Raw genomic sequence first — 27,602 nt, forward strand, 5'->3', positions numbered from 1 at the left:
CAATCTTTTGTTTTCTGATTTATCTACTTATGACCGAGGAGCTTAGTAATTTTCAAATAATTTTTATTAATGTGTGCTGAGAGATAATGTTCTTTTTTTTTCAATGTAAATTATTATACTGAAAAAGACTTAATGTCGTAACACATTTAAAAAAATTTACGCTCGTGCATCTTTTATATTGCGTCGCATTGGCTTTTTTTTTTTTTTTTGTTAAAACAAATTGAATACGGAGAGTTGTGTGTACGTGATCTCTCTTTGTACAATTGATATATATTCTACGCTTAAGGTATACCGCAAAGCCAATGGAAACACAAAGACAACGTCTGCGTCAGACAACGACCTTATTGTAAACGTCCTCCCAGTAATCCAGAGTAATCAGTTGAAAGGTGGTGAGCATTGACCACAGGAAATTATCGAAGTTGGTGTAACCGTAGTTTGGATTAGGGCCAACGCAGAGACAAGTGTAGCTCTCGTTGCAGTGCCTGGAAAATAGGTAAGAGACCTACATTGTCGAGACATTGCAATATCCGTCGACGTTCGTGAGAATCGTTTCAAGTGTCCGCGCGCGCGGCGTACGTTATCTAAGCGTGGAAATATTACGTTTCCCCTCTCTGCGTGTTTAGCCTTCCACGTTTAGTTAGCAACTATCGACTGCTCCGCGCGCTCGTTACACACGAAAACGCATTTCTAGTTCTCGAGCGCTCGCCAATTAAAACTATTACGAAAGTCGAAATCGCGCGTCTCTTTTATCGACGTGTGTTATATGACATGTTTTTTTTTTTTTTTTTGTTTTTTCGAGCAGAGAGAAGAACGTCGCCTCGAACGATTTATTTATTCACTCTTCTTCTCTCATGCAAATAAATAATTTTTTTACTTTTTTTGTTACTACTTTGTTTCGTTACAATTATTTCTCCACAACCGGGAATTATTAAAGAAATAACTTGATACCCGGTCCCTGGGTCACTGGGACATTTAATTTATTACATTTCTCATACGCCCGAGGGGGGCGGTCGGGACTCGGTCACCTGTGCGCGAACGTCTCATCGAAACTGCAAAGAAACCGTCAGCTTCGGAACGTATCGATCCGATAAAAAGCCTACTTTCGCGCGAGACACACAGCGCCGATACCGAAACGCCGATAGCCCCGTAAAGTTTCGTGCGCCACGTAAAGGCAGTAAAGCTTTTTTTTGCGCACACTTATTTATCTCACGGACCGAACGCGAATTCCGTCGCGCCTGTGTAGGTACGTGCGCGCGCGGCGCGATCATTTGGGAAATTGACGTTCCCGAAAATCGATAAATATGGAAACCGCACACACATCTGTAACGTAACACTCTCGTTCCACCTCCCCACCCCCAAAAAAAATAGCGCATCAACTGACAAACGATACCGCAAAACGCGCCGGTGATGATCAAATGTAAAACCGGACACTCGCGGTAATCAAGATACTCTTGCGTTTATCCCGCAATCAACCGGCAATTGCCGAGAGAAATAATTGCGTTAAAGGCCGATCTGATTACCCCCGTAACTTAATACACTTTATCGACGATTTTGCGCAATTCCGCTGGTCAAACGCGCGATTTATGTTTTTCGACGTAACGCAAGAGTGTCTCTCGTTTCTTCTCGCACAAATCGCGCGTAAAAAAACAAAAAAAAAAAACCACGTGCGCAAGGAAAGACGAGACGCAAAAATGTGTCACAAATCTCGCTACTGAGTTGTTGGATCTTTTTTCGATTCTGAAGGGCCCGGGCCGTTTCCGCCCGGTTCGAATTTTTCGAAGTCGGTTTTTCTTCGTCGCCGATATTTTATCTCGACCAAATTTTCACGACGGAATGAAATTTCCGGCGGAAAAGTCGAGGAGAGAGATCCGTGGATTTTTCGCGCGTCGATCGAAACGTGACGTTGAGAAAAAAGTTCGACGAAGTCCCGTCGCAGAAAACGGAACGAATGTCGCGCGAATTCACTCTATTTTTCGCGCTTTCTTTGCAATTTTCTCCCCTTTCGCGTGAAGGAGATGGAGAAAGGGAGAATCGAGTGGCCCTCGTGTCTGAAGATGCGGATAACCGCGCTCAGCCCTCGTGTCTCGAATTAGCTTATCTCGAGTGGAGATCGGCTAAAAGGATAAAGCAGAGAAACACTAACCTGGCGCCGGTTACATTGCCGCAGATGATTGGCTCTTCGTACTCGTTGAACGCCCAATTGGATGAGTTCCAAGTCCACCTGTTGGCGACACGAAAATTCCGTTAGCGTTTTCTTCCTCGCAAGTCCCGAGCTCGCGTTCTCCGGAGAGATTTAAACCCGTACAGAGAAAGGCCGTTGCCTTTCTTCTTTGTGTTCGCGCGAGCGCGTTTTCTGTTTTCTTCTCTCTCGCGCGAGAGGCAGGTCAATTTGTCAAATCAATTTTTCCCCAATTTCGCCAATACGGTGTCCAATACGGCGCGAGCAAATTGAATCAACTTGAAATAAAATGTTCGAGCAAGAAACGCAATGGCCGATAAGAGAAAATGGTAACGTAATTAAATGTAAAATGTCACAAATTGCTTTGAAAAAAAAAAAAAAAAACCAAAAAACCCCTTTTTTTTATCGCGCGCTTTCGGTGGGAATTTTTACACACAAAAATGTTTGCCTCGAAGAGATCCTGTCTTCGCCGGTGACTCTCGAGCCTGGCAACGGAAGATTATAATTATGCGTTGACACGCGCGCGGCCAAAGCTGATGTTTCAACTTTACCCGCGCAAGCGTCGCGGAATTTTGTACCGCTCCGAGTACCGCGATTCTGATTATCCCGAGCGGGAGAATGAAAATCAACCGCAGAGCCCAACGTTCGAATTAATGCTCGCAGCAGAGAATTAATGCGCATTATCTTCCGCGCGTGTTTTCGCACGTGCTGTTTTCTCCCGGTCGTGACGACGAGCGGCGAAAAGATTGCCGTAATAGCGAGATACATCCATCCCCGTCAGGTGTGCAACGTCCACCAGTTTTGTCGGACGCGCCATTCTGTCAAATGGAAAACAAACTGCGCGTTGCACGTTGTGTCCCGCTTTGTGTTTCGTTCGCCAGAAAGTCGCAAAAACACAATGTTGCCTCTCTTTAATAAAAGAAAATAATAAATCTGCGCGAACACATTTTTTTTTTTATTAATATCAGCGACCGCTTCGTATCACACGTGTGTTCTTTAAATATTTCACGTCTCTCTTAAATATTGTACGACAGAACTCCGGTAATTTCGAGCGCGCGAGACCGATTTTTCCTAAAAAAAAAAAAAAAAATTCGAAATTATTTTCGTTCTCTTTTATTTTTCGCGACCAATCGGTAGGAAAAGACAAAAGATACACATTTTTCTCTTTCTCTCAGATTCCCAGAGTGGAGATAGAGACGCTTATTTTGCGAGTCATTGTGCAGTAACTGAAGTACAAGAAATCAATAATGAGGGAAACTATTGGCCGTCCGTCAAGGAGAAATCGAAATTGTGATGCTCGAAATTACTGCAGTTCTACTCTAGCTTCTTCACGAAACAACAGACAAATTCCTCAACTGTTCAGTTACGCGAAAAACAATTTTTACTGGAATAGCAAGAAGATTAGTTACCGCGCGGCCAGCAAGAAAAATTCGCCAAGTCCATTAAATTTGTTGTTTTTTGTTACCAACAAAACGTTTTGTTACCGAAACAAACAAAGCTTAGCAAATTTTTCTTCCTGATCGTATAAGAGCAGAGCTTTTTTTAAAAAAAGCAATATATAATAGCAAAGCTTTTTTTCAAAAAAAAAGCCAGTGTATAAAATAAAATAATAATAATATTCGATTCCAAAAATGAATTACTGAGCCAAGCACGATCTAATATTTATTTTCTACTTTTTGTACTTTGACATACGTTTCGAGCAGAATTTTTGGCTCTTTTCAATGTCAATATATTACATAATAAATGTAATATTGCACATTCATGTAGTGTCTTACTGTCTATATTGACATTGAAAAGGACCGGAAAATCGGGACGGCCCAGAAACGTACGTCAAACGAGAAAAATATTAGAATAAATATTAGATACAATCGTGGCTGGCTGAACACATTTGTTTGTTTTTTTTTTTTTTTTTTTTTTTTTTTTTTTACTTGAACGTCATTTGTTACGAAATCACTCTCGCGCAAAATGAGAACGGACGCGAACGCTGCGAACGAGAAACGTACGAAAGTTTACTTAGAAAAGCGACGCGATACGTTTTAAATAAAACCTGCGCGCGCGAAAAGTGTCGGGTACGTGTTATTTTTTTCACGATCATACGGTAACTAACTTTTACCGTGAATCCATAATCCCCGATGAGGGATTGAGCGAAATTCTCGTCACCGGTGAATCCGCGGCGTTTTCTTTTCACGGAATCGAGTCTATAAATAATGTACCGCCAGCGCTTTTTGCTCCGCAGTCATCCGTGCTCCACTTTTTTTCCCACTTTGTGCCGCGCGCATATCCCTCATGTAAATCATCTCGCACAGAAAGCGCGCGCGCGCGAAAGAGAAAAAGAGTGAGAGGAGAGAGAGAGAGGAGGAGAGAACCGGACTCTCATAAAAGAGAACTCCCTGTATATGCTTTTCGAGTGCCTTCCAGTCGGCGTTTTAACGCGATGCGCCCGTGGTGCGGCATCCCCGCGCGCTAAGGGTGTGCGTGTGTCGCGCGCGCGTCACGCGTCGCGATCCCCCCGTCGGGGGATCCGCTGCGCGCCGTCAAGTGGACGCGGATCGATGATACGTCGTGTCGCGGGGGAAGAGGGAGTCGTAGAAAACGCGGACACAATGAGATCCGCTGGCGGATAGCAAAGTCCGCCTGAGCACGCGGCCCGTTTGGCATCGCGACCGGAAACCCGATAGCGATGCTCGTAAATGCGCGCCGCGCGCCGAGCGACCGGAAGCGAATGCTCGTTGGGACGCGCATCACGCCGACCGTGCAACGGATTACGATACTGATGCGCCACTAACACGCGCTCTTGTGCATTTTCCCCGCTTATGAGACTCTCTGACATGCTTCGAAGTTTCACTCGCGCTTCCCGATACTGATAAAAATAAAAAACATTTCTTAACAAATAATATAATAATATATATCTTAATAAATATAAACAGGTATTTATTATTAATATTATTTCTTAATAAATAATATAACATTGGGTTAGTCAGAAAGTCTTTTCGTATTTTCGTAACTTTAAACTTTCGCGTGTCTTAATAAATAATTTTGTAATAATTTTCAAGTTTATTTTTGTTTAGGTTATGTAATTTATTGTATCGCACGAAAGAAATTATGAGGAAAAAAATATATAGTGTTTATAATTAATATATACTTAAAAAAGTAATGTAGTTTTTATATTATTTATATATATTTAAAAACTAATTTTTATAAAGAAAGTATTATCTTTATTATTATTCTATAATATGTAAAGAAAAAATTAACCGCCGCGGCTTGATAGCGTGATAATAAGCAATTTCTGACTGCGAAAGTAGTTACGATCGGCGACAAGTCAGACGTGTGCAGCGCGCGCACACGTCCGAATGCACGAATACAAAATCTGTTTTATTTGGCCTGATTATTTAATCGCAAGAACTCTATGTTTCCAAGGGATACGCTCGTAAACTAACAATTACCATTTCTCGGGGTCTTTAAAGTGCCGGAATTTTCATCGCTGCGAAAATTACGTGGCCGATTACGATCGGACCGCGGCGGCAATTACGCGGCGCTTTAAACGACCGCGCGCGGATTTACATATCTGCGGCAATGCACAAGATGCACTTATCTTAATTGCTGCGTCCCTTTCCCTCTCGTCTCTCTAATCGAACATTTCCTTACTTTAGCGCGACAAAGGCAAACGATGGCCAATGCGACGCGCAAGGACAATAGAATTTTATCTTCGCGCGACGGGTTTTTTCCCCGTCGCAAGAAGAATTTATCTCTCGACATGTTTCAGATATATACAACACGTCACTTCGACACTTCGAGATGGAATCACTCGACTTTGCTGACAGATTTTGATGTATCAGATTCTGATATTGATTACGCTACAATAAAGCGGAAAATACTGCCAAGGAACGAGGTAATAAATGGGTTGCGACAAATTATTTGCGCAATATTTTCCAATATCGTCGGTTCTCTTTCCAAAGTTCCGGCGCGCGCTGCTCTTTTTCGATTGTAACTTGTACGATTGTTCGACACAAAAGAAATCTCCGCCCTACGACGTGCTTTAACGCTAGAAACTACTAACAAATATATGTGTTGAATATATATCCAGTTTCATCACATCCGTCAATTTGACGGATTTGAAAGAAACATTGAATGTGTTTTTATGTTTGGTTTTTATTTAAAATAAAAGTTATAATTGAATAAACGCAACATTAACCCTCTATAACGCCTTGTAACTTTAAAGTCACTGATGTAATATTATTTTAAATTTATATTCAATTTTTAGCCACAATGTGATGTACGCAGCTCGTTCTGTCGTTACTTTTTTGTAATCATGAAGATTGTTTGTCGCGATTTTCAAGACAAAATTTTAAAAAACTAAAAACTACATTCTTTGACAATTTTTTATAAATTTGTTAAGTTACACATATTTACGGTTACTAGACATTGACATTTGGTTTCACGTTCAATTACAAATACTTAAGATTACTATAGCGATTGATATTTGATGTTAATTTCACGTTACACGGAGCGGCCTGTGGGCTCAGTTGATTTGTGCGGGACTAGTAATCAGAAGATCCCAGGTTCGAATCCGGACAAAAGTATGTTCGGATTTTTACGGGTCGCTCTCCCTCTGACGAGCTTTGATAGCTCACCGAGATGTATCTCTGTCAACGAGATTTCTCTCTCGATTTGAAGTATTTATAACTTCACTTCCGGTGGTTCGGAATCCACTTAAAATTTGTAGGTCCATTGTTACACACTACGATCCGCACGAGAGTGTAACTGAAATAAAGGCTAAATAGTCTTCTCTCAGCTATATAATATCAGCGTATGATGTCGAAGAGATGTTCCTATTTTATGATCTTAACAGATGTGATCACAACAAAAAATCTGAGGCTATATTTATGTTACTTAATTTTTTTATACTTTATACAAAAAAATTTGAGTTATAAAAGGTTAACACTCAAATTAATACACATAAAAAATTTAAATTGAATAATAATTTGAAAATTCATTTAAGATACTACTCTACGTCACGTATGTATCGGAGTTATCCTTTTAACTCCGCAATAAAATTTTCAAAACTCCTATTGTAAAAATGACATTTTGGCTGGGAATTGTTATTCAATTCGAATGTTCTGTATGTAGTAAATTACACGTTCGAAATATATTACACACGTATATCCTGCGTTTTAGTTTATATTCTAGAGGTTGATATTTTTTGTTAATTTCACGTTATATAAATTTTTTTATTGTCACGAAAAACATTCGGGTTGTAGAGGGTTAAATAAATCATTCACTTTCAATTAAAGCGAGAAATTTGAAAACCATCGAGTTTGACGAGTTTGCTAGTTCTAGTGTAAATAGTTGAGGTACACACACACACACACAGATCCCATTAGTACACATTACATATTCACTCGAGAAAAAAAATCGATAACCCTCTTGCGTTTAATTATTCTACTCCATTTACTCCGATCTTCATTAAGATGTGAGAAATACGCGGGGAGATCCGTACAAACCGTCGTGTGAACAGATTACGGATATACTTAACGTGCGGCTGATTATTCGCGGGCTCTAATTACTCGCGCGGAAACAGAAATTATTTACCTGGTAGTTATTCAGTCGCGCGAAAACGACACAGACGAAAAAAAAAAATGAAATAATCAGAAACATTTTGAGGGAAAAAGAGAGAGAGAGAGAGAGAAAGAGAGAGAGAGAAAACTTACTCGATCCAATCGATTTGCGTGGCGTTCGGTTCTTGATGCTTCACGCACTTATTTCTAAGCTCGCCCATGTAAACCTGCAGAGCGAACAGTGCAAAGACCATCAGACAGAAAATTGTCAGCGTCATTACTTCGGCGAGTTGCTTGAAGCTGTGCAGCAGTGCGTTGATGATAGTCTTTAGACCTGTAAACACACACAACACAACCGCAATTTAAACAAACTTGTTTGTTTACAATCTCAGTCAAGATGTTACATTGAAACACGTGTGTATATCTCGCACACAAGTAGGATCGTAAAAACAAAAAGTAACAAAACGTGAATTTTTCGCACGATAACGGTAATTTCGTCTGAAAGCTGAAAATCATATATATTTATTCCGGGGAGCAATCGCGATAAGAGCCACGCGCGCGCGCGCGCGCGGAGCTATTACCGGAAAAACTCACGAGCTCCGAGTGACTAACAATCGCGATTATTAATGCCCGCGCCATTAACTTCGGGGAATAAACCGCGACTGTGATGATGTAAAAGCTGACTTACCTCCGAGATTACACACACACACACACACATACACACAGACTCCGAGAAGAGAAGCGCGTTTTTTTGCTTGAAAAGTGTCCTATTGATCTACCGCCTAAGATGCGCCATTCAACCCGCACTTTCCACCCGACGACGACGTGTCGTTAGCGGAGCATTCATTCATCGGCCTTTAAGATTTTCCCGGTAAACGCAAGCGCGTCGCCGCCGCCCCGCGCGGCCTCCATTGTTCCTCGCCTTCATCGGTTCTTTCCATCTCTCTCGTGTGTTTCTCCGCGGTCTTTCTTTCTCTTTCTCTTATTCTCGTGCGTATCAAGCGAGCGTCGTACTCTCCTCCGAGCTAGCTTATCTTTTATCGGCGACATTCATCTCGATCACGCGATACACCGTCGCGAAATGCCGCCGTGTTACTACTACTAAATATGCGCGCACGCTCCGTCTCTGTTCTCGCGCGAGAACCCTCCTCCCCTGTCGCCGGCAAAAAAAAATTTCCCTCGTTCGGAAAATGGAACGATAACCACGTAATCGGTGATAAATGTTTAATGTGCCTCAATATTTCATACGCGATATAACAAACAAAAAAAAATATACAAAAAAAACTCGAACGGAATTTTCCGTGTTTGCTTTAATTTTGTATTTCCGTTCTGAATCAAATATTGAAAAACACAAATCTTTTCGCAGTTAACAATTCGTACGATCTAAAAAAAAAAAAAGAAAAATCGGTTGAAACGATATCGATGTTCACATACGTGTGTGTGTGTGAGATATCAGTTGAGCGTGTATTTATTTTCGCGATGCAACTTTTGTGACACACGCCGGTTGAATACAAAATTGATATAAAACGGGACCTCGTCAAGAGATGAATCGCTGGTCCCTTTTCATCGAACGTGCGCGTGGAACGTGAAGTGGAACGGACGGACGGGGCGATATGTGAAATAATCCGCGGGCGGTAGTCCTCGCGGACCATACCGCTATATGACAGACGATATTTCGAATTTTGCACTCTCGCGAGAGAGTTGGCCTCTATACGCGTTTAAGTTCGTCGGTCTCCACACACGGTCGACCTGTCATCTTCTCTGCGGAAAACTTAAATCCGCTTCCGCCGTACTCTCGACCGCGCTTTTGTATTTTCGTCCGAGTGGTCAGCGAACTGACTGCTCTTGCCAGTTTCTAGAGTCCCTCCACCTCCCCCTCTCCCGTATATTATGCCTTTTGATCTCTTTAATTTGGCTAAGCTCGTTTCGCGCCGAGTTTCCTGCGGTATATACGGTTCACCCGTTTCCGCGCTTTCTGCCCACCTTTGTTATTTCGCGCCAAGTTTCACCGCGCTCGGTTTAAAGCCCCCGCCACGTCGTGCATATATTTCGCCAGAGACGGAAGACAGTATACTCGCGAGAGTATTTCATTTTGCGGATATTTCGCGCGCATATTTCGTTGCGATAATCATTCGGACTCAATTGTTTTTTTTTTTAAGTTATTTTTTTACAAATTTGTTACGCGCGTTGTTTTCAAACAAAGACCGTGCGGCAATGAATATTACAAGCGTGAATTTCTCGACTGTCGTTCGGCCGTTGTCCGCGCGAATAAGGTAAACGCGCGAGCGCACGGGCGATAAATCACGACATACGCGATCATCACGCGAAATTTATTCACCGGACTTTTAGTTATCCGCGAAGCGATCATTTGTGCTCATTTCAGCGAAACGCACGCGGGCGCTTGATTTAATACACGCCTGATTAAAAGCGCGAATTAATTACGATCCGTTTGGTTTGTTTGCCGACTGATTAATGCGCGTCCGGTGTGTCCGGTATCGATCAAGCGCACATTCGAGCGCCGCGCTTAAATATTGCGCAAACGACGAAATCGATATGTCGCAGCAGTTTGTGACCGCGATATAAAGCAAGTCGGTTTAACTCTAGAAAATAATTTCCTTTTTCAAGCTTTGCGCGCTCGCACGAAGATGAACTTATTATTCACGCGCGTTCACTCGTATATTAATGGAAAAAATAAATTATTTCGAGCGGTTAATGGAATGAACAAAGTGGAAACTTCAATTTTCTTCCAATTAAAAATGAAGATTCCATATTTACCGTTTCTTTTTTTTTTTTTTTTCTATGTCGGTTATATCGTCGGATAAGATAAGTGTCCCAATGACCGGACAACTGGTCGAACATTTGTTAAAAATTCAGAACGATGTTGGCAGATTTTTAAAAATAAACGAAGACCAATAGGAGTACGAACACGGTTGGTTGTGTGTTTTTAAAATGAAAATTGTGATAGCAACTTTGACTGTTCGGTCTTTACAAACCAACTGCATCTCTTGAGTTTAATATCATAAGCAACAAGATATTACCTCTCATAGTGTCTTATTTTATTTTTTTTAATTTTGTAAATATTGTTTCTCTCTCGATCAATTTTATATATAGCGAGACACTGATAAAGATCGCAGAGATCGACACGTTTGCAATTTATTGAGTCATACTAAAGAATTTGAAAACAGCAATCAACGTGTTTCAGATTCTTATTGGCCTGTCCTCCGTTCTCATTTAAATATAATTGTAACAAAACATTTATCTTCGAAGTTGGAAACTAAACCATAAGTTAAAACTAAAGAGAAAACTCAAGAATTAAGAGTTTGAGAGCCAAACGCTGGATGTACGTGCGTAATATATTTTGAACGTAAAATATGTAAATTACTACACACATAGAAAATTAGAAATAAATAAACAATTCCTGACCAAGATGTCTCTTTTGCAATGTTTTGGAAGTTTTTAAAATTTCATTGAAGAGTTAAATGGACGATTCATATATACATGACGCAAAGTAGCATTTTATATGAATTCTCAGATTATTATTCAATTAAAATTTTTTTTGTGTATTAATTTGAGTGTTAACCTTTTATAACTCAAATTTTTTTGTATAAAGTATAAAAAAAAATTAAGTAACATAATATAGCCTCAGATTTTTTGTTGTGATCACATCCGAAGATCAGAATGAAAATGGAAACATTTTTTCGACATCATACGCTGATATTATATAGCTGAGAGAAGACTATTTAGCCTTTATTTCAGTTACACTTTTGTGCGAATTGTAGTGTGTAACAATGGACCTACAAATTTTAAGTGGATTCCGAACCACCGGAAGTGAAGTTATAAAATACTTCAAATCGAGAGAGAAATCTCGTTGACAGAGATACATCTCGGTGAGCTATCAAGCTCGTCAGAGGGAGAGCGACCCGTAAAAATCCGAACATACTTTTGTCCGGATTCGAACCTGGGATCTTCTGGTTACTAGTCCCGCACAAATCAACTGAGCCACAGGCCGCTCCGTGTAACGTGAAATCAACATCAAATATCAACCGCTATAATAATCTTAAGTATTTGTAATTCAACGTGAAACCAAATGTCAAGTAACCGTAAGTATTTGTAACTTAACAAATTTATAAAAAATTGTCAAAGAATGTAGTTTTTACTTTTTTAAAATTTTGTATTGACAATCGCGACAAACAATCTCTGTGATGTGAGAAAGAATTTACAGAACAGGATGCGTACGCTATAATTGTGAAAAAAAAAAATTTGACTAAAAGAATATTATTGTATAATTTTGTGACCTCAAACTTACACTTAAAAATATAACTCGCACATACGTCCAGCGATTGGCTGTCAAAGCTTTATTTCTTGATTTACTTTATATTCAACAGAGCCGTATATTTCGTTGCAATAAAAATATATCTTAAATTAAAACTATCGAGAATTGCTGTGATCAATACGTACAACAATATTTACGTACATCTAATAAACGTCCGGTCGCTGAGACATTTACCTTTGTATATCTGAAAATACGCGCGCATTCGTTTTTGAGACGCGCGCGTGGTTTACCTGGCATAATGGATACAGTCTTAAGTGCTCTCAACACCCTGAACGTCCTGAGACCGGCCAGATTCCCGACCTCCATCCCGATAGTGGCGTATCCGCTGCTAATCACCACGAAGTCCAGCCAGTTCCAGGGATTCCGCAGATAAGTGTACTTGTTCAATATAAATCCCTTCGCTATTGATTTTATCACCATTTCAGCCGTGTACACGGCTAGGAAGAAATATCTGCAACACGAGAAACAGAGAGCGAACGCGTGAATTTACTCCGCACCGTCCGGTACGGGCATGCACAAGCGTTATCATTTATTATCGAAATCCCGTGACGTATTTTTGACCAAAAAGTCACGCAACAACAAACGCGTTACAGCTTCTTTCGCTTGGACCATGACGTCAGATTTATTTTTCGCGACGAAACTGTTGCGAAAACGTTTTGCGTGACATTTCTCTTATTTGTCAGAAAAAAAAAATTTAAAGAAGCTGTTTCGCTAGAACGACACCAAAACCCGACGGGGATATTTCTCACGGTTTTTGTTTTAAATTACAAAAATGTTCCGAGATAACTTTATCTCACCAAGGAAAAACTCACCAAGTGCGAAATATTAAAGATCTCTCTGTAGCTGAAAGCTTGTTTGTTAGTTAATTATTCAAAAATATTAAGTTAAACGTTGAAAATATTTTGATATTAAAGAAATTGCAAATAAATAGAAAGTAGAATCGAATTTCATTTCATTTCTTAGTTTAAATAAAGAAAGTAGTTTTTAAAATTCAACTCTCCGATTGTTCTCAAGCGTTTTATAAGAGGATTTAAATACTTGCTATATTGAAACTAATCGATCGCGCGCGATACATCTGCAGGATATTATTCCGCACTTGACTGATTATGTGTCGTTCAAATTGGAAGTAGATGCAAGTCCGGACTGCGTCTATACATAAATCATCTTGTCTCGTTCAACCACTCGGATCAATCACGTCGAGTGTAGCGCTGCGAGCGAAATGCGAGCGATCAATTTAACTTTTTCAACGCAGCGTGTAAATAAAATTGCAACATAAAGAATCTTTACATTGCGCACAAAAGGATAACAAGCGAGTAACAGAGTGTCTAAAAGTATGCTCGCAAGTAACTGCAGTTTTTTTTTTTTTTTATCTACGACGAGATCTCCGTTCTGTGAGTAATTGGCTAATGTCGAGCAATAAACCAATTCGCTTTGCGCGAGAAGCCACAAACTTCTCTTCCCTCTCGGTTATCGTCCGCGAGACAAAAAACCTCCGACCCAATTCGAATGGCGGACAAGAAAGGCGCGATCTTCTTCCTCTTCAAGCTTTCCCGCGTCTCAAACGTTGCGTCCTGCGGCATTTCGACCATCTTCGTCGCCGCGGTGACAGATCCAACCCGCATTCTGCCGCGAGTGCACGGAATAACCGCAGCGCGTCGGGCTTTGTTTCCGCTTTTGTGCGACCGTGATGAGGTGCTCCTCTGTTGTGCAAAATGCGCGACCCGACGCGCTCCTTAATGAACATTTTGCACGAGTGTGGGATCATCGAGCGCACTCGAGTCATCAAAGAGAACCGTATCATTGCCGCACATACATAACGTAAATATAGTAAAGTCGGTTCAAGGTAAATGACAGGTAAATGACATTTATCAAAGAAACAATTCTTTTACGCGCAAATACAAAAACATTCTCAATGCTTCAAGTGGTTTTTAAACTTTTTTTTTATGCTTTTACGTATTAATATACAAGTATGCAATGTGTGAATATAAAAATATATTAATACATAAAAATTTATAAGCATCTTATATCAAGTGTTAATTTAAAAAATTGTTGTTTAATTTGAATTTTCTATGCGTAGTAATTTACATGTTAAAAATATACTTCGCGCAAGATCCAACGTGTGGCTCTCAGAGAATCCTATTTCTTGATTTAATAAATTTATAAACACTATATATTTATAGTTATTTATGTATGTATTTATGTATAGTTTTATTTTGTATTATAAAATTACTTTGTTAGATAATTTATACATGTCTATTTTATCAAATATATTTTATAATTATTTTTATCACACACAATTATTTCATGTTATATAATATTTATATATTTTTGATATTGTTGTGTTATTTATATTGATTGTATATTTTATTATTGTTGTTATTTTTCACCTTTACGTACATAAAAAACACTTCGTCATAATTATTTCTTTAATAAACGTCCGACCGGCTTATCCGGCCATTGATCATTTACCTTACTTGAAGTTTTTTTTTTGGCTTTTCTTCTGAGAGAAAGGGACGTACGTCGTCTTGAAATTTCGCGAGAAACGAGGAATATACGTAAATTATGAATGATTTTTGGATGGGATTTTAATTAATCCGCTCGCGAGAAACGTATCAATCTCTTATCTTTGAACGAGTTAGGCCAATTAACTTTCACAGCGCGAAGTTTGAAGAGATCACTTATTCACCGAGCCTGAAAAGCTCGTTAGTCTGACACGCCTTTGCAGTTGCGGGGGGCAAATTGTCGGGGAGAGAGCATATTCGGCGGGAGAGCGTTAAAACGAATTGCCGTCCGCAGTTTCCTGCGACGAGAAATCGTCGCGAATCCTAGTCCTCCTCTCTTTCTCTCTCTCTCTCTCTCTCTCTCGCTGGAGGATACTTAACTTAAGAGGATTACACGCCGAGCGAGCACACATATGAAAATGAACGTCAGTTTTGTGCATGTTTAAAGTGCACTAACCCATCGGTCCGTTATCAAGTTCTCCCGAATATGTCGCGAATCCGCGGAATCCGAGTAACCGAAGGTAAAGAGCCTTTTTGTTGTGAAGCTCAACTCGCGGAGGGATTTTCGCTTGTCGCGAAAAATTGCTAAAAAAATCGCTTCGAACGCAAAAGCGAATCTTCTTCCCATTACGCGCGAGCGTGCAGACAGATTTCCTAATGGACGTTTCGTATCCAATCGCCGCATACATAATCATGAGGCGCCTCTATACTTACTCGGCTTCCTCGAAGGTTTCGGTCATGGCCAGGAAGACGCAGTTAGTAAGTATTGTAGTCATGACCACGTAATCGAAGTACTGATTCGTACTCAGGAAGATGCACCACCGCCGTATCGGATTCCACGGGGAGAATATGAACCAACTATTGGTCGCCGTAAACCTATGGATGTAGTTCTTCCGGAACCTCTTGGACACCACGCAGAACGTCTGAAACAACAACACACAGCCGCGCGACTTTACTTTTTTTGTCTGTCTTCTCGAAAATTCTTCAATTTTTGTTAAAACAAATTTTCTCTAAAAACAAAAAAATCTAAGAGAATTAATTCTAATCCTGTAAACCTCTGAACTTGTCGTCCGAGTAATTTTTGAAAATAAAATCCTTCGGTATAGTTTTTTTAAAGAAGAGAATAAAAACAACAGCAAAACTAATGTTATTTCCTTAATCTGGAATAAAGCTCCGTGAATTTTTACAGATTTTTGCAACGTTTTAACTAATAAAAAAAAAACTCGCGTAGGACATGAATGTCAGAGTTCACATGGATTAGAATCAATAGAATATAAAAATAATTATTTTTTTAAACCAGCAAAGAGATTAATTCGGTTTTGACAAACCCCAATGCGCTAGATGAAGAGAATTCACATAATAATTTAAAGTTAAACTCGATTCGAAAATACTTCAAACGCTCGAGAGGTTTCATCTCGCATGGAGACTCCTTTCGATGAGTTTAATTAAAAAAAAAACCACTGCAAAAAATGACCGGTGTCACTTTTATTTCTGGTGTTTCGTTACGTACATATACGGTTGGAACCACGTACGACCTGAAAAGTGTATATTTTTTGTTACTTTCAAAAAAGGGATTTCAACTGGAAGTACTTTTCTGTTTATGGAAAGCATTTTGCAAATGGAAACGCGCGCTTCTTCGACGAAGCGGAATATGCGAAATTGTAAGTTCGGGTGACCTTTGAGCTCTATAAAGGGCCGCCGCTCGGGGACTATAATCCATTTAGAGCAATCTAGCGAGAAGATCAGCCGGCGTTATCGGAGCGCTCGCTATGTACGTGTATATAAGCAGACCGTATTGCGTTTCACATGGACGATGCTCACTCCGGAGAATAATATTCTCTCGCACGCGGCTTTATATATATATATATATATATATATATACGGATGGAAAAACGGCGCGTTTCGATCCATTCGCGCGAGAATATCAAACATGTATGATGCACGAGAGGGTGCGATTGACGAGAAGAGAGAAAGAAGAAGAACAAGTCCGACTAAAAATTTGAGTCGTTGCATTAACAGTTGAGCCGCGGGTGCATCGTCAAAAATTACTGAGAGCGTCTACCTTGACGAGGTGCCACCGTCGCACAAACGCCACGTTAATGAGCCAGCGCTTGACATTTCGCTCTTCTGAAGAATAAGACTCGTCACAAAGACTCACTACCGAGACTCGACTCGTCTGCGTAGTTTCGGCTTATCAATCGCCCTCCTCGAAGAAGAGAGACGCGCGATCCGCCACGTGCGATCGTCGCGTATATTCTTGAGAATATAAATTTTTGCGAAACAAAATATAAAGCGTGAGATAACGGCTGGTCCGGGCCGGTTTTACGCGGCTCGCTGCTTCCCGAATACGTAGCTTTAAAGCGACGCGCGCTATAAGACGGCGGCGCGGCCTCCGAAAGCGGCAGTGGGTCAACGCGTAATTATTAACAAGTCGTTTCAGCATTCAGATAACGTCGACGGGGGCACCTGTACGAATATAATTCCGGTTCGCGGGATGATTTTAGAAACCGGCGCGGATACGATCATTACTTTCTCTCGTGTGTTTCAGCGCGACGACGAGATTGCTGATTTGTTAATCGCTATCTCCGTAAAATATACACATCGAGATTTGCAAACGTCGGGATTGCAAAAATGAAGAAGAAGAAGAACAGACGAGAGTCCTCGCACAAATTCGCCTCGTCACTTGACAAAATCGATACACTGTGTCTGTCGATAAAAATTTCATCCCGACATTGCCACAATCGTTCATTTATTCACTTTTCTCTCCCGGCGATCTACCTATATACGTTATTCGACCGACGTTCGCTCATTATCGGGGGACTTTCCAAAAGACTTGTGTGTGTTGTAATCGTTCATTTTTTTCGGATTAGATTTCGATTTTTTTTTTTTTTTTTTGTTTCTTTCTCATGACCGAGCCAAAGCTCGGCTTTTCACGAGCTTCCCGAGAAACGGAACCGACGAAGGCCAACGGCCTACTTTTCGAGTCATCAGATGCGACGCTGAAAGTGGAGCATGCCGGAGCCGGGATTATTAATCGGGGAGAAAAGGGGGGTGAGAGAGAGCATGTCGTCGCCTCGAGGACCGACTCTCTCTCTCTCTCTCGGACTGAAAAATATGCGCGCAGAAATGACGCGCATCGCGGCAGTCGTCGCAATTTGCATCGTTTAACCCTTTCGCCGGACGAACTTCCCTCCCTCCCCCCGTGCCCGCAACGTGTTTTACCCCCATTCCAGCGGGCGCGCGTTTTTCTTCCGCCGACGACCGTGTAAATTCTCCCGCGGTTAATTTTGCTCCTATTTACACGCGAGTGGAGGATCATTAACAAGGCGTGTTTCTCTCTCTCTCCTTCTCTGTCTCTTTCTCTCACTCGGAAATAAAACGCAGACGACGTGATTTCTCTCGACCGCAACGCGCGCGAGTGTCGGTAACTCCCTTCGCGCGCCACAGAGGAACGACGTCGAGAAAACTTGGCAAAACCAAAAAAAAAAAAAAAAAAAAACACGATGTCCGATCAAGTTTCGCTGACGAAAAAAAATGACACCCGGAACGCAAAGGACAGCGTCACATTTTTTTTTAAAGATGTATGAGTTCTGTCGGACGGGCGAAAAGATGAAAAATGAAGAATTCATTCGGCGCTGAAGCGAGGAATAAATCTAACATCGCGCGCGGAACTCCAACAAGTGGAAATTGGAACGGGTTACAGTAGTAGTTTCATGACAGTCTAATTTAGAAAAGTTTATTTCACATCTCCGAACGGAGCGAAATTATACACGACGTTAACAAGCGTTTTAATCAACTTATCTAGTTTTAATTAACCCATCTATTTTCTACTCGAGATGGTTATTTAAGCGCGACGCGGCAAACAAAACAAAAACAAAACGCAACACTTGCCCTCCCCGATTAATTAATCTCCTCGTCGTCGAGGAGTCAACGAGCGAGAAAGTTTAATATCGGCGTCAATTTTTTCTTTTTTTCTTTTTTTTTTTTTTTTTTTGTTCGCGTTTCAAACGCGAACTGCAGCGAGTGTAAACCGAGAAACCGTGTGAAAAAAAAAACACACACAAGTGAAAACGATATCGATCGTTTTCGCGGCTTTTCTCTCGTCGCGCGCTCGAAACTTCGCCGCGTCGATCCTCGTCGGGCGTTTAAACGACCTCGTTTTTACGGAAGCGAAACTTTTGCGACTTAGCGCCTTATAGGTAGTCACACCGAGACGCGGTGCGTTTCGAATTCGCGGAGAATGACAGAACGCGCGAGGTGGCGAAATCAAAACCCGGAATTGATTGACCATAAAATAGCGGTTTAATAGCGGTTTCATTCGCGCGGCGATCGGTACGCAAATCGCAGCGAAATCCACTTTGCGGTGGATGAATTGCGGCAGATTTGTCGACAAAGCGCAAGCAATCGATATCGAGAGACCTCGCTATTAAGAGACCTCCCCCCCCCCCGTTGTGCTAAGTTATAATCGTTTATTCCTCACGAACGTTTAGTTGCTCGGCAAACAAAGAAGGACGTAAAAAAAGTAAATTAAAAATGAGTCTTCCTCACTTCTATATTGGTTAAACAATTTAAACAACGCGTAACAGTTCAAACATACCCGCTCCTTTTTTACGTCGTTGTTTTATCAGTGTATAATAATAATAATAATAACAACAACATTAGGAAAATCCCGCCAACAGGCAAGACTGATAAAAATGTAAGCTCGGCCTAACGATAAAAAAAAAATTCGCCGCAAATGTTCAATTGTCAGCAAATGTACACGGTAAAAAGTGTAATAACTAAACAATTGCCCTGTACAATTCTATTGGTTAAACAATTTAAATAAAAAATCATTTTTCACTTTCCTGTTTTTCAAGCGTTGTTTCATCAGTGTGTGATAACTTTATTGTCACACGTGAAAAGTGACCGCGGGAAAAGAAAAAAATACACGCCAATAAGCGGGACAACGGGCAAAGATAATATAAGCCTGTGGCCTAAGTGACAAAAAAAAAAAAAAAACTCAACGAACGAAAGAAAACGAATACACACTTGTGTACATATACTAATGATACACCTCTTTCCGAAGATCGCATAATAACGTGTATATCCACATGACGTGTGACAAAGGGGGTTAGCTATGCACATAAAGGATAATGTCTGTTGATTGCTCGGTTTGGCGCCCCTTCAACCCTTTGCTCGCTTGACCTTGCATTAACCGAGCACGTGTAATCAGCCATTAACCCACAATGCCTAGCGTATTAGATTAGACTACATCCGTGTTTAGATTACATCTAAACAGGCATCATGCGGCTCTTTCCCACCCTTCCTGCGGAAATAGCCTCAGAAAGTCTCTCCTATGTTTTTCTCACGCGAGAAGAGGAGCTTCACCGTCGTTCGACGTAAGCTACTTTCGTCGCGTTCCGCGGGAAACCGGAAGGAATTTATGCAATTCTAAACAGCGCGCTTTTCTCTCTCTCTCTCTCTCTCTCTCTCTCTTTGAATATTTTAATTGATAATTCTCTCCCGATCGCGCGAACACCGACAACCTTCGTACGTTTATCTTCGATCGTTTCATTACCCGGGTAATTGGAACGAGACAAATACCGCGGCAAAACTGGCGGAAAAACGTTTTCCGCCCGTCGGTCTCTCTCTATCTATCTATCTCTCGCTCTATTCTTTATTTCATTCTCGCCGCCGCTCCATGTTCCGTGTTTAAACGCCATTTGAAAACAGCCTCGGGTTCCGCGAGCCCGCGTTTCAGCCGATTTTCCGTGTCAATCAATTTCCGGGAAGTTGCGCTATATTTTTTGCATCCTTCCCCTCTTCCCTTCCTTCGCTATTCCTGTTTTTTATCCGTTTCGCACATTTCGTTTCGGTGGTAGAGTCTTCGGACCGCGGGGTGAACGGCGGGCCCGTTATCGCAACCGGGAAACCGGCGCTTTTTGCGGCATCGCGCGCGCTGCACCGACTAATATCGATCCGCGCCTTGAATGCTCCGCACGAGCAACACGTGCACCGACCGACCGACCGACCGACCGACCGACCGACCGACCAACCGACCGACCGACCAACGGCCGGACAGAGCTGACCAACCAGGTCAACGTCGAGCAACACGAAGTGTCGCTTTGGCTTTCGCGCCCGTTCCAGATAAATAATACATGCGTCTTCTCCGGAAACGCGCCATTGCGCGCGGTCGGCTTTGATGGCTTCATGACCGGCCCCAATGTGAACCGACTACTTTTCTCCGGGGACGGAGAGTTGTGAGAGAAAATGCACTCACGCGCGGTCACACGACCGCTCGTCGCGATGCGTCTCACGTGCGTTTTGCCGTCCGTGTCGTCCGACGTCGTTCGTGCGACGCATCGTCGTCGTCCGCATTTGGTGCGTTTATTTTTGGATCAATCGCCACGTAATGTCGCGCATTCGCATGCGTCGCTCAAATGCAATCACGTGCGGATTCACATCCGCGTCGGAGCACGGCGTAAAAGCCGCGCGCGTATTTAGCATAAACCGCGGTCGAATTATCGGACCGCATTTATGCGTCAGACCCGCGTCGAGGAGAATTAGCGCCGCGGACAAGTTTGTCACGTACAATAGGAGGAGCGATTGCATATCTACAACGCGCGCTCATCTCTCTCTCTCTCTCTCTCTCTCTCTCTCTCTCTCTCTCTCTCTCTCTTTCTCTCTTTGTCTCGGAAATTGAAAATCCATAATCTTATAATTGCGACGACGATATCCTCGGCGAGTTTATCGGTTTTATGAAAAAATTAAACACATCGGTAAAAATTTGCTTTCCGTTTCACAACAGTCCGGTTTCTGTTTTTTTTTTGTTTTCGCAACATGTATGAAGAAGAAACCATCGCTTTATACAATGCGTATGCGAACATCACAGATGATGAGACACTTACGTAAAGCCGATGATTCTTCGAAAAAGATTCCATTGGGTCGTTCGGAAAGTACGCAGCAATTATGTTTTTTTTTTTTTTTAGTGAAATTTAAAACCTCATTACTTCTAAATTTCATATCGTAATTAAAAGCTCATATTTATGCAAGTCGGTGAACCGCATCGCAGAATTTGTCGAGTATGTTGCGCTGTGCGAAATTTTGACGAACTTGGCGATTTTTTAAATTCTGATATGTTGTAAGTTTCAATTTATTTTGCTTATTTGTTGAATAAACGCAATTTAATTATTGTAACAATAAAAATGTAATTTTGTTTCTCAAGGATGATCCCATCTGAGGATCAGAATTTTACTGAATAAAGATATATTTGCTCATCAACGTTTTGTGTGTCTGAGGTTTGACTTTTTTCCTCCTCCTTTGAAACATCTTCTAAAATCTCCCGATACGTTAGCAAAAAAAAAAAACCCAAGTTTTTCATCTTCAAAAAATGCTTCGAAGTTTCATTTAGTTGAATTGAATCTGAACATCAAACACTCTTGTGCTATCAAAGACCCACAGTTTTTGGTAAGATGGAAACTCTGAAAACTAGCGAAAAGTGAGATTCACAAACTCGATATCAAAGGTTCAGCGTTATCACGTCGACCCTATGAGGGTCGACGTGACTTCCACCCCGGAAGACGATAATGATGTAATTCGATGAAGATTCAGAGATCACAAAAGAGAAAAACACCGCAATCTCACACAAAAATCACAGACGACAAACGCTAATAACAAATGTAATTGTCATCGATAAAAGCAGCTATTCTGAGAAAAAAATTTGTTGAAAAAACACGGAAAATGTGTTTAATCCGATCAATTAAACATTGCCACAATCACACGAAATCTTTGATTAAAAACTTTTTTTCGATTGACACGAATGAATTATATCTGTTGTTAGTGCGACTAAATAATTGTCAAATCAATCATTTGTCAAACAACTAATACTGTTTGGTTCGTGTAACGAATTATTTTCTCAGTGTGTCGTTCTGACGTCAATGATAACGTCAATTTGACAAATCGACCGATGGAATTGTTTGATTGCCGAATTGACGTCACTGATTACTCTAGGAGCGATTTGACCCGCTGCGAAAACGCCACATTAAATTCAAAGTGTTCTATTTTGTGTATCATCCTGGATTATAAATAAAATAAAATACGACTTCGTGAAAGAAAACCTGACCGAGAGGAGAGAAAATAAAATGTCTATTGCTGGAAATTGTACGTTTTACGTATTTCTTTTACCTCTCGTATGTGTTTCCTGTATGTAAGCTGTGTGCGAAAACTTCGGCTTCTAACATGAGAGCAATAAATATTTACCACGTATTTTCTTCATCTTTGATTTCCGCGACTTGCCAGAGAGAAAATCCGCGCGCGGTTGATCACTAAACTACTAATTTTTTTGCAACGTTTGCTCTACGAGGATCCCATTATAGCTCGGTCGGTCGCAGATAGGGCGCTGAATATCCTATCTCACGTATTCAGGGCACGTCGCCGGGATTAGCGGGTGCTCTCTTCCACGTTCACATAGTCACAAGCTAAGATCAGATGTTGTAAATTAGACCGCGGGGAAAAAGTAACTTTCAGCGGAGTGCTGAAGTGTAAACCTCCCCTCCGCCCTTTCCTCGGTTTCCGTGGCGTAACCCAAAACAAGAGAAAAGAACGTATCTCTCCGCATTAAAAACACAAGTGCTCTTCAGGAGTAAGACATACTTTTTTTAAATATGTATTTTATGTGATATCTCTATAGGGAGACAGAGAGAGAGAGAGGGAGAGAGAGAGGAAGAGAGAGAGAGAGAGTATATCATGAATTTTTATGTATACGCTGAATTACCGAAATTGCACTCGCTCGCCTCTTCAAATGCGAAAACGTGACGAGGACGAGTGCACTTATTTCTTTTTCTCTCTCTCTCTTTCTCTCGTACACAGTCGTACTCGATTCGCGAACTGCTTCGCATAAAAATATCGCTGTGCAGCTCGTTCGCGGGTCCGGCGGAAAAACCGCCGTTATCAGAGCAGTCTCTGACCCGACTTTTTGCAACGTCGACCGTACGTACATACCAGTGAGATTAAAAATCCTCGGGAGGAAAAGCGGGGTGAGGGAAAAGGAAGGAAAAAAACCACTCGCGCGGTGTATGGAAATCGCGAAACGTCCCCCTCTGTCCTCCCCCTTTCCCGCCGAAAGGGATCGACCGCGCTTATCGCGTCGCCGAAATGACGCCCGGGGTCCGCGCGCAATCTGAAAGCCTATTCGATTCTATTCTCGATTACACAAAAATTGAAACGTTTCGCGCGCGCGCGCGGTGCCAACAAAAATCATTAAGAGGAAAAAAAAATCTCCCTCTATTCGGCGGCGCTACATTTAAAAAAAACAAAAACAAAAAAAAACCTCCACTGTGTTTTAGTCGCTTACTTCTGAAAGAAAAGTGTCGTTTGCCCAACATACACACGTCCGCTTTGAATGATTCACCCGGCGATGATCATCAGGCGTGTAAATCTCGTGAGGACGCGATCAACCAGACGAGCTCGATCTCGCCGCTCGGCTGAAAAGCCGAGCGATAAAAGCGCGGAATGATTTTTCGGTTCAGCCGTCACGATGATATCGCTTTGCCACGATCTGCGATGATAAGCCGTGAGAGATGCTGCGATATATTTATAGGTAACATAAAAAACGTAGCTTATCTCTGCATTATCACGTTTCCGCTGGTCTACGGATTGAATAACATGAGATTGTAACTGTTGACAGAATCGATATATCCGATCCTCAAATTGTGTCTTCGAAACACGTATTTGAAATAACTCCCTAAGTAAGTCCCGATAACCGGACCGCTGGCCGGACGTTTGCTAAAGAAATAAGTGCGACAAAATATCACGAACGTAAAAAGTTAGAAATCAATATTTAAAACCATATCTTCAAAAATGTTTAAACATCGACAAGTGGTGCAATTAGATATTTTTTTTTTTACACATCTAATAATTATTTCTATAACAAACATCCAACCTGATCGGTGGGACATTTTCCTTGATGCAATTTCGGCCGCTTTCCGTGTTTTGCGGAAAGGGAAAGAGACGAAGAAACGAACAAGTAACGTCGAGACGATATTCACGTACTTAAAGTAATTGACCGGACGTTTTTTGTTAAAGAAATAATTTAATCATAATCATAACAAAGTATTTTTTATATACGCGAAAGAGAATTAATATATTTGAAAGATACGTCAAAAGATATTTAAAATACTGACGCAATTGTTGCGCGTTTAAATGTTTTACATATCTAATCGTTATTTCTTTGATAAATGTCCGGTCACCGAAGCAGTTTTACTTTGTACAAAAAACTCACGAATCCTCGAAGTTAATCAAGCGGCGTTTCAACGTTAAATTACCTAGAGATATATATTTGGAAAAAAAAAATGCACTTAATCCTCGCACATCGAATTCCGATATTTACGGCTCAAAAAATCCATACAGCGAACAAACTTATTACACGGTAAAATTGTACGACACACGTAAACGGTGTGAGTATCACATATGTATTTTGTTTTTAATTACTGTGGAATAAAATAATAAAATAATGCAAAAAACTCAGAGCGAAAATTATTGCAAAATCTTCTTTCAAAGTGTCACACAAATTGTCTGAACTTTCATTGCAAATCGAAACGACGTTCGGAAACGACTCCGCGCGTTGTCAACTCTCTCGAGTGTCCGAGAGTTAATTGAAGGTGAATGCGCAACAAGGAGACAATTAACGCGTTAAAGTCGACGGGGATGGGGGAGGGATGAGGAAGATGAGAATAGCGACGAGACGGTAATGGACAAGTATTTTCAAACCTTAAGGGAACTATAACCGGCTCGGCAAGGAATAATATAGCGTAGCTCTCGCAGAGACAATTACGTGCGACTAGAAGTGCGGGGTTGATGCGTTTAATAATAACCGCGGATGAGCTAAAAGTAAACCAGACGGTGTCTAAGATCGATGAGGCGTAAAGACACGGTACTTAGGACGCGCAACAACGGGTGGTTTTACAAGACCGATGTGTGTATGTATTATCGATCTCCGACCGAGTGCTGAATCATGCGATCGCCATTTACGGGAACGGGAGACGTGGGCGAAAAAAAGCGACCGACGGCGACGATTCAATCGCAAACTCGGGTTTAATCGAGCGCGATGCAAAGTCTGCGCGTGGGTCTTATCGTCCCTGCCGCAATGCCGCCTTGAAAATAGGGTTCGGTTGAACGCAGATGGAGGCACTTCGCGTTTTATGGATTGTTTCAGGGTCGGTGACCTTACCTCTCTCTCTCTCTCTCTCTCTCTCTCTCTCTCTCTCTTGCTCTTAGGAACGAAGAAAAAGAAATTCCATCGTTGAGAAAAACGAAAGCGAGATATAGGTCGCGGTCGAATTGCACACATCGAGTGTGCGAGTTTTTCCCCCGGGTAATGAATGCGTCGCTATTTTTACACACGCGTGGGCGCCGCTCGTACGGAGCGGAGGGGATGGGAAAAAACGGGATGAAGATGCGTGATGAAACGAAAAAGGGAGGGAAACGCGGCGGCGGCGGCGGGCGGCGCGGCGATAGGCGGAGCGTGCGATCCTCTTTACACATTTCCTTTTGCTGCAATTTCAGCGCAATGCACCAACTGCACCGGGATCGGATGAGCCCATAAGATTGCCGCGCTCACCCTAAATAATAGAAGCATTAGAAACACAGCGCGCTCGCGTTCGCTCCAGATTTCTCCGCAGAGAGGGCCTCGGGGAAGAGAAATGCCACGTTCCTCACTCGCTTGATATATATATATATATATATATACATGCATATATATAGCGCGCACACATACATATTGATATATTTATGTGCATATGTACCGATATATATATGTATCGAGATATATAAAATTATTTATTTACATGTATATAAATGTATACATATTTATGTACATATACAACGATATATATATATATATATATATACATATATATACATATTCCCGTGTTGCTCCCGAGGAAACTGTTGCTCGTTACTTCTGCCGTAACCAACGCGTTTTCCCGTCGGGAAAATTTCACACGGGACAAACAGACAGACCACACGCCAGCACCGATCCATCTCCCGCCTCACTTGATTCGGACCGATTTATCATCGTTTCTCTCTCTCCCTCTCTCTTTCTCTCTCTCCTCCTCTCTTTTCCAAAGTCATTATTCTTAACCACGTTAACTTTTTGCCGGGAAACTACTCACGCCGAGGTAAACGACCGGAGTATCACTGGCCGCTTTAACATTCGTTTAAAGAAACATAATCACAACAAAATCTATATTTATACACACGTTGCAAACCTGATTAAAAATACTTAAAACATTGACAATATCTAATTATTTCTTTAATAAATTTCCGATCATTGGGACATTTACTTTGTGCGAATACTAAACTTTGTTTGTTTTTTTCATTAAATTCGGATCAAATATTTCACAGAAACTATGCTCCAACGTGGCTTAATTTAAATTCGGTATCAATTAAGTTACTCGCGCTCGTAAGCGCATATTGTGTGATGAGATTTACGCACGGTTGCTGAATCGCGGAATTGGGGACGTTATACTTTACCCGTGTTTTGCGCATCCACGTTCGTTCTTCCGTGCTTTATCGAAGAGAGTCTATCATATCACACCGTGTTTACTCTATAGCGCTCGCGCTCGCGCTTGCAAACAACTTTTTGCCAGGAGACAACGTTGCGGGAAATAGAGCGCTCGGGATACGAAATAAACATACATATATGCGGGAGAGTCGATTCTGACCGCGTACCATTACCGAAAAATCTTTTTGTTTTTCTCACCGAAAAGCTGTTTGCGACAACACAGTTTAAGGGTTCCGAGGAAGAGGAAGAGAGAGAAGAGCGGAACGGCTTCAAAACCAATTTCCACGTCGATGCGCAATAAACGTCAACAAAAATTAAAAGACCGGGGACACGAGCAAAATTGAACGTTAATTATAAACAATTTACTTTTAATATATCATAAATTAAAACACGTGAAACATTTTCACGCGTAATTTTTTATGTATTAAGAAAAAATTGTTGAAAAAATTTCCCTTTAAAAGAGAGCTTCTTCAATTATCCAGTTCCTCACATA

At 41.3% G+C, this 27,602-nt stretch overlaps 1 protein-coding gene across 4 annotated transcripts in view; it reads right to left on the reverse strand.

Moving 5' to 3' along the window:
• Positions 1-27,602, reverse strand: part of LOC109860273 (sodium channel protein 60E-like) — an 84,649-nt gene that overhangs the window by 16,991 nt on the left and 40,056 nt on the right. For all 4 annotated transcript variants that reach the window (XM_020439257.1, XM_020439256.1, XM_020439254.1 and 1 more), the window contains 5 exons: positions 15,283-15,491; positions 12,298-12,518; positions 7,888-8,068; positions 2,144-2,221; positions 341-482 (listed from right to left, as the gene is read on the reverse strand). In XM_020439257.1, the coding sequence (XP_020294846.1) occupies positions 341-482; positions 2,144-2,221; positions 7,888-8,068; positions 12,298-12,518; positions 15,283-15,344 (684 nt within the window). In that variant the 5' untranslated portion in view covers positions 15,345-15,491. The remainder of the gene's footprint in view (positions 1-340; positions 483-2,143; positions 2,222-7,887; positions 8,069-12,297; positions 12,519-15,282; positions 15,492-27,602) is intronic.

This window comes from Pseudomyrmex gracilis, unplaced genomic scaffold (assembly GCF_002006095.1).
Source record: "Pseudomyrmex gracilis isolate BER0280 unplaced genomic scaffold, ASM200609v1 scaffold_357, whole genome shotgun sequence".
Classification (NCBI taxonomy): domain Eukaryota; kingdom Metazoa; phylum Arthropoda; class Insecta; order Hymenoptera; family Formicidae; genus Pseudomyrmex; species Pseudomyrmex gracilis.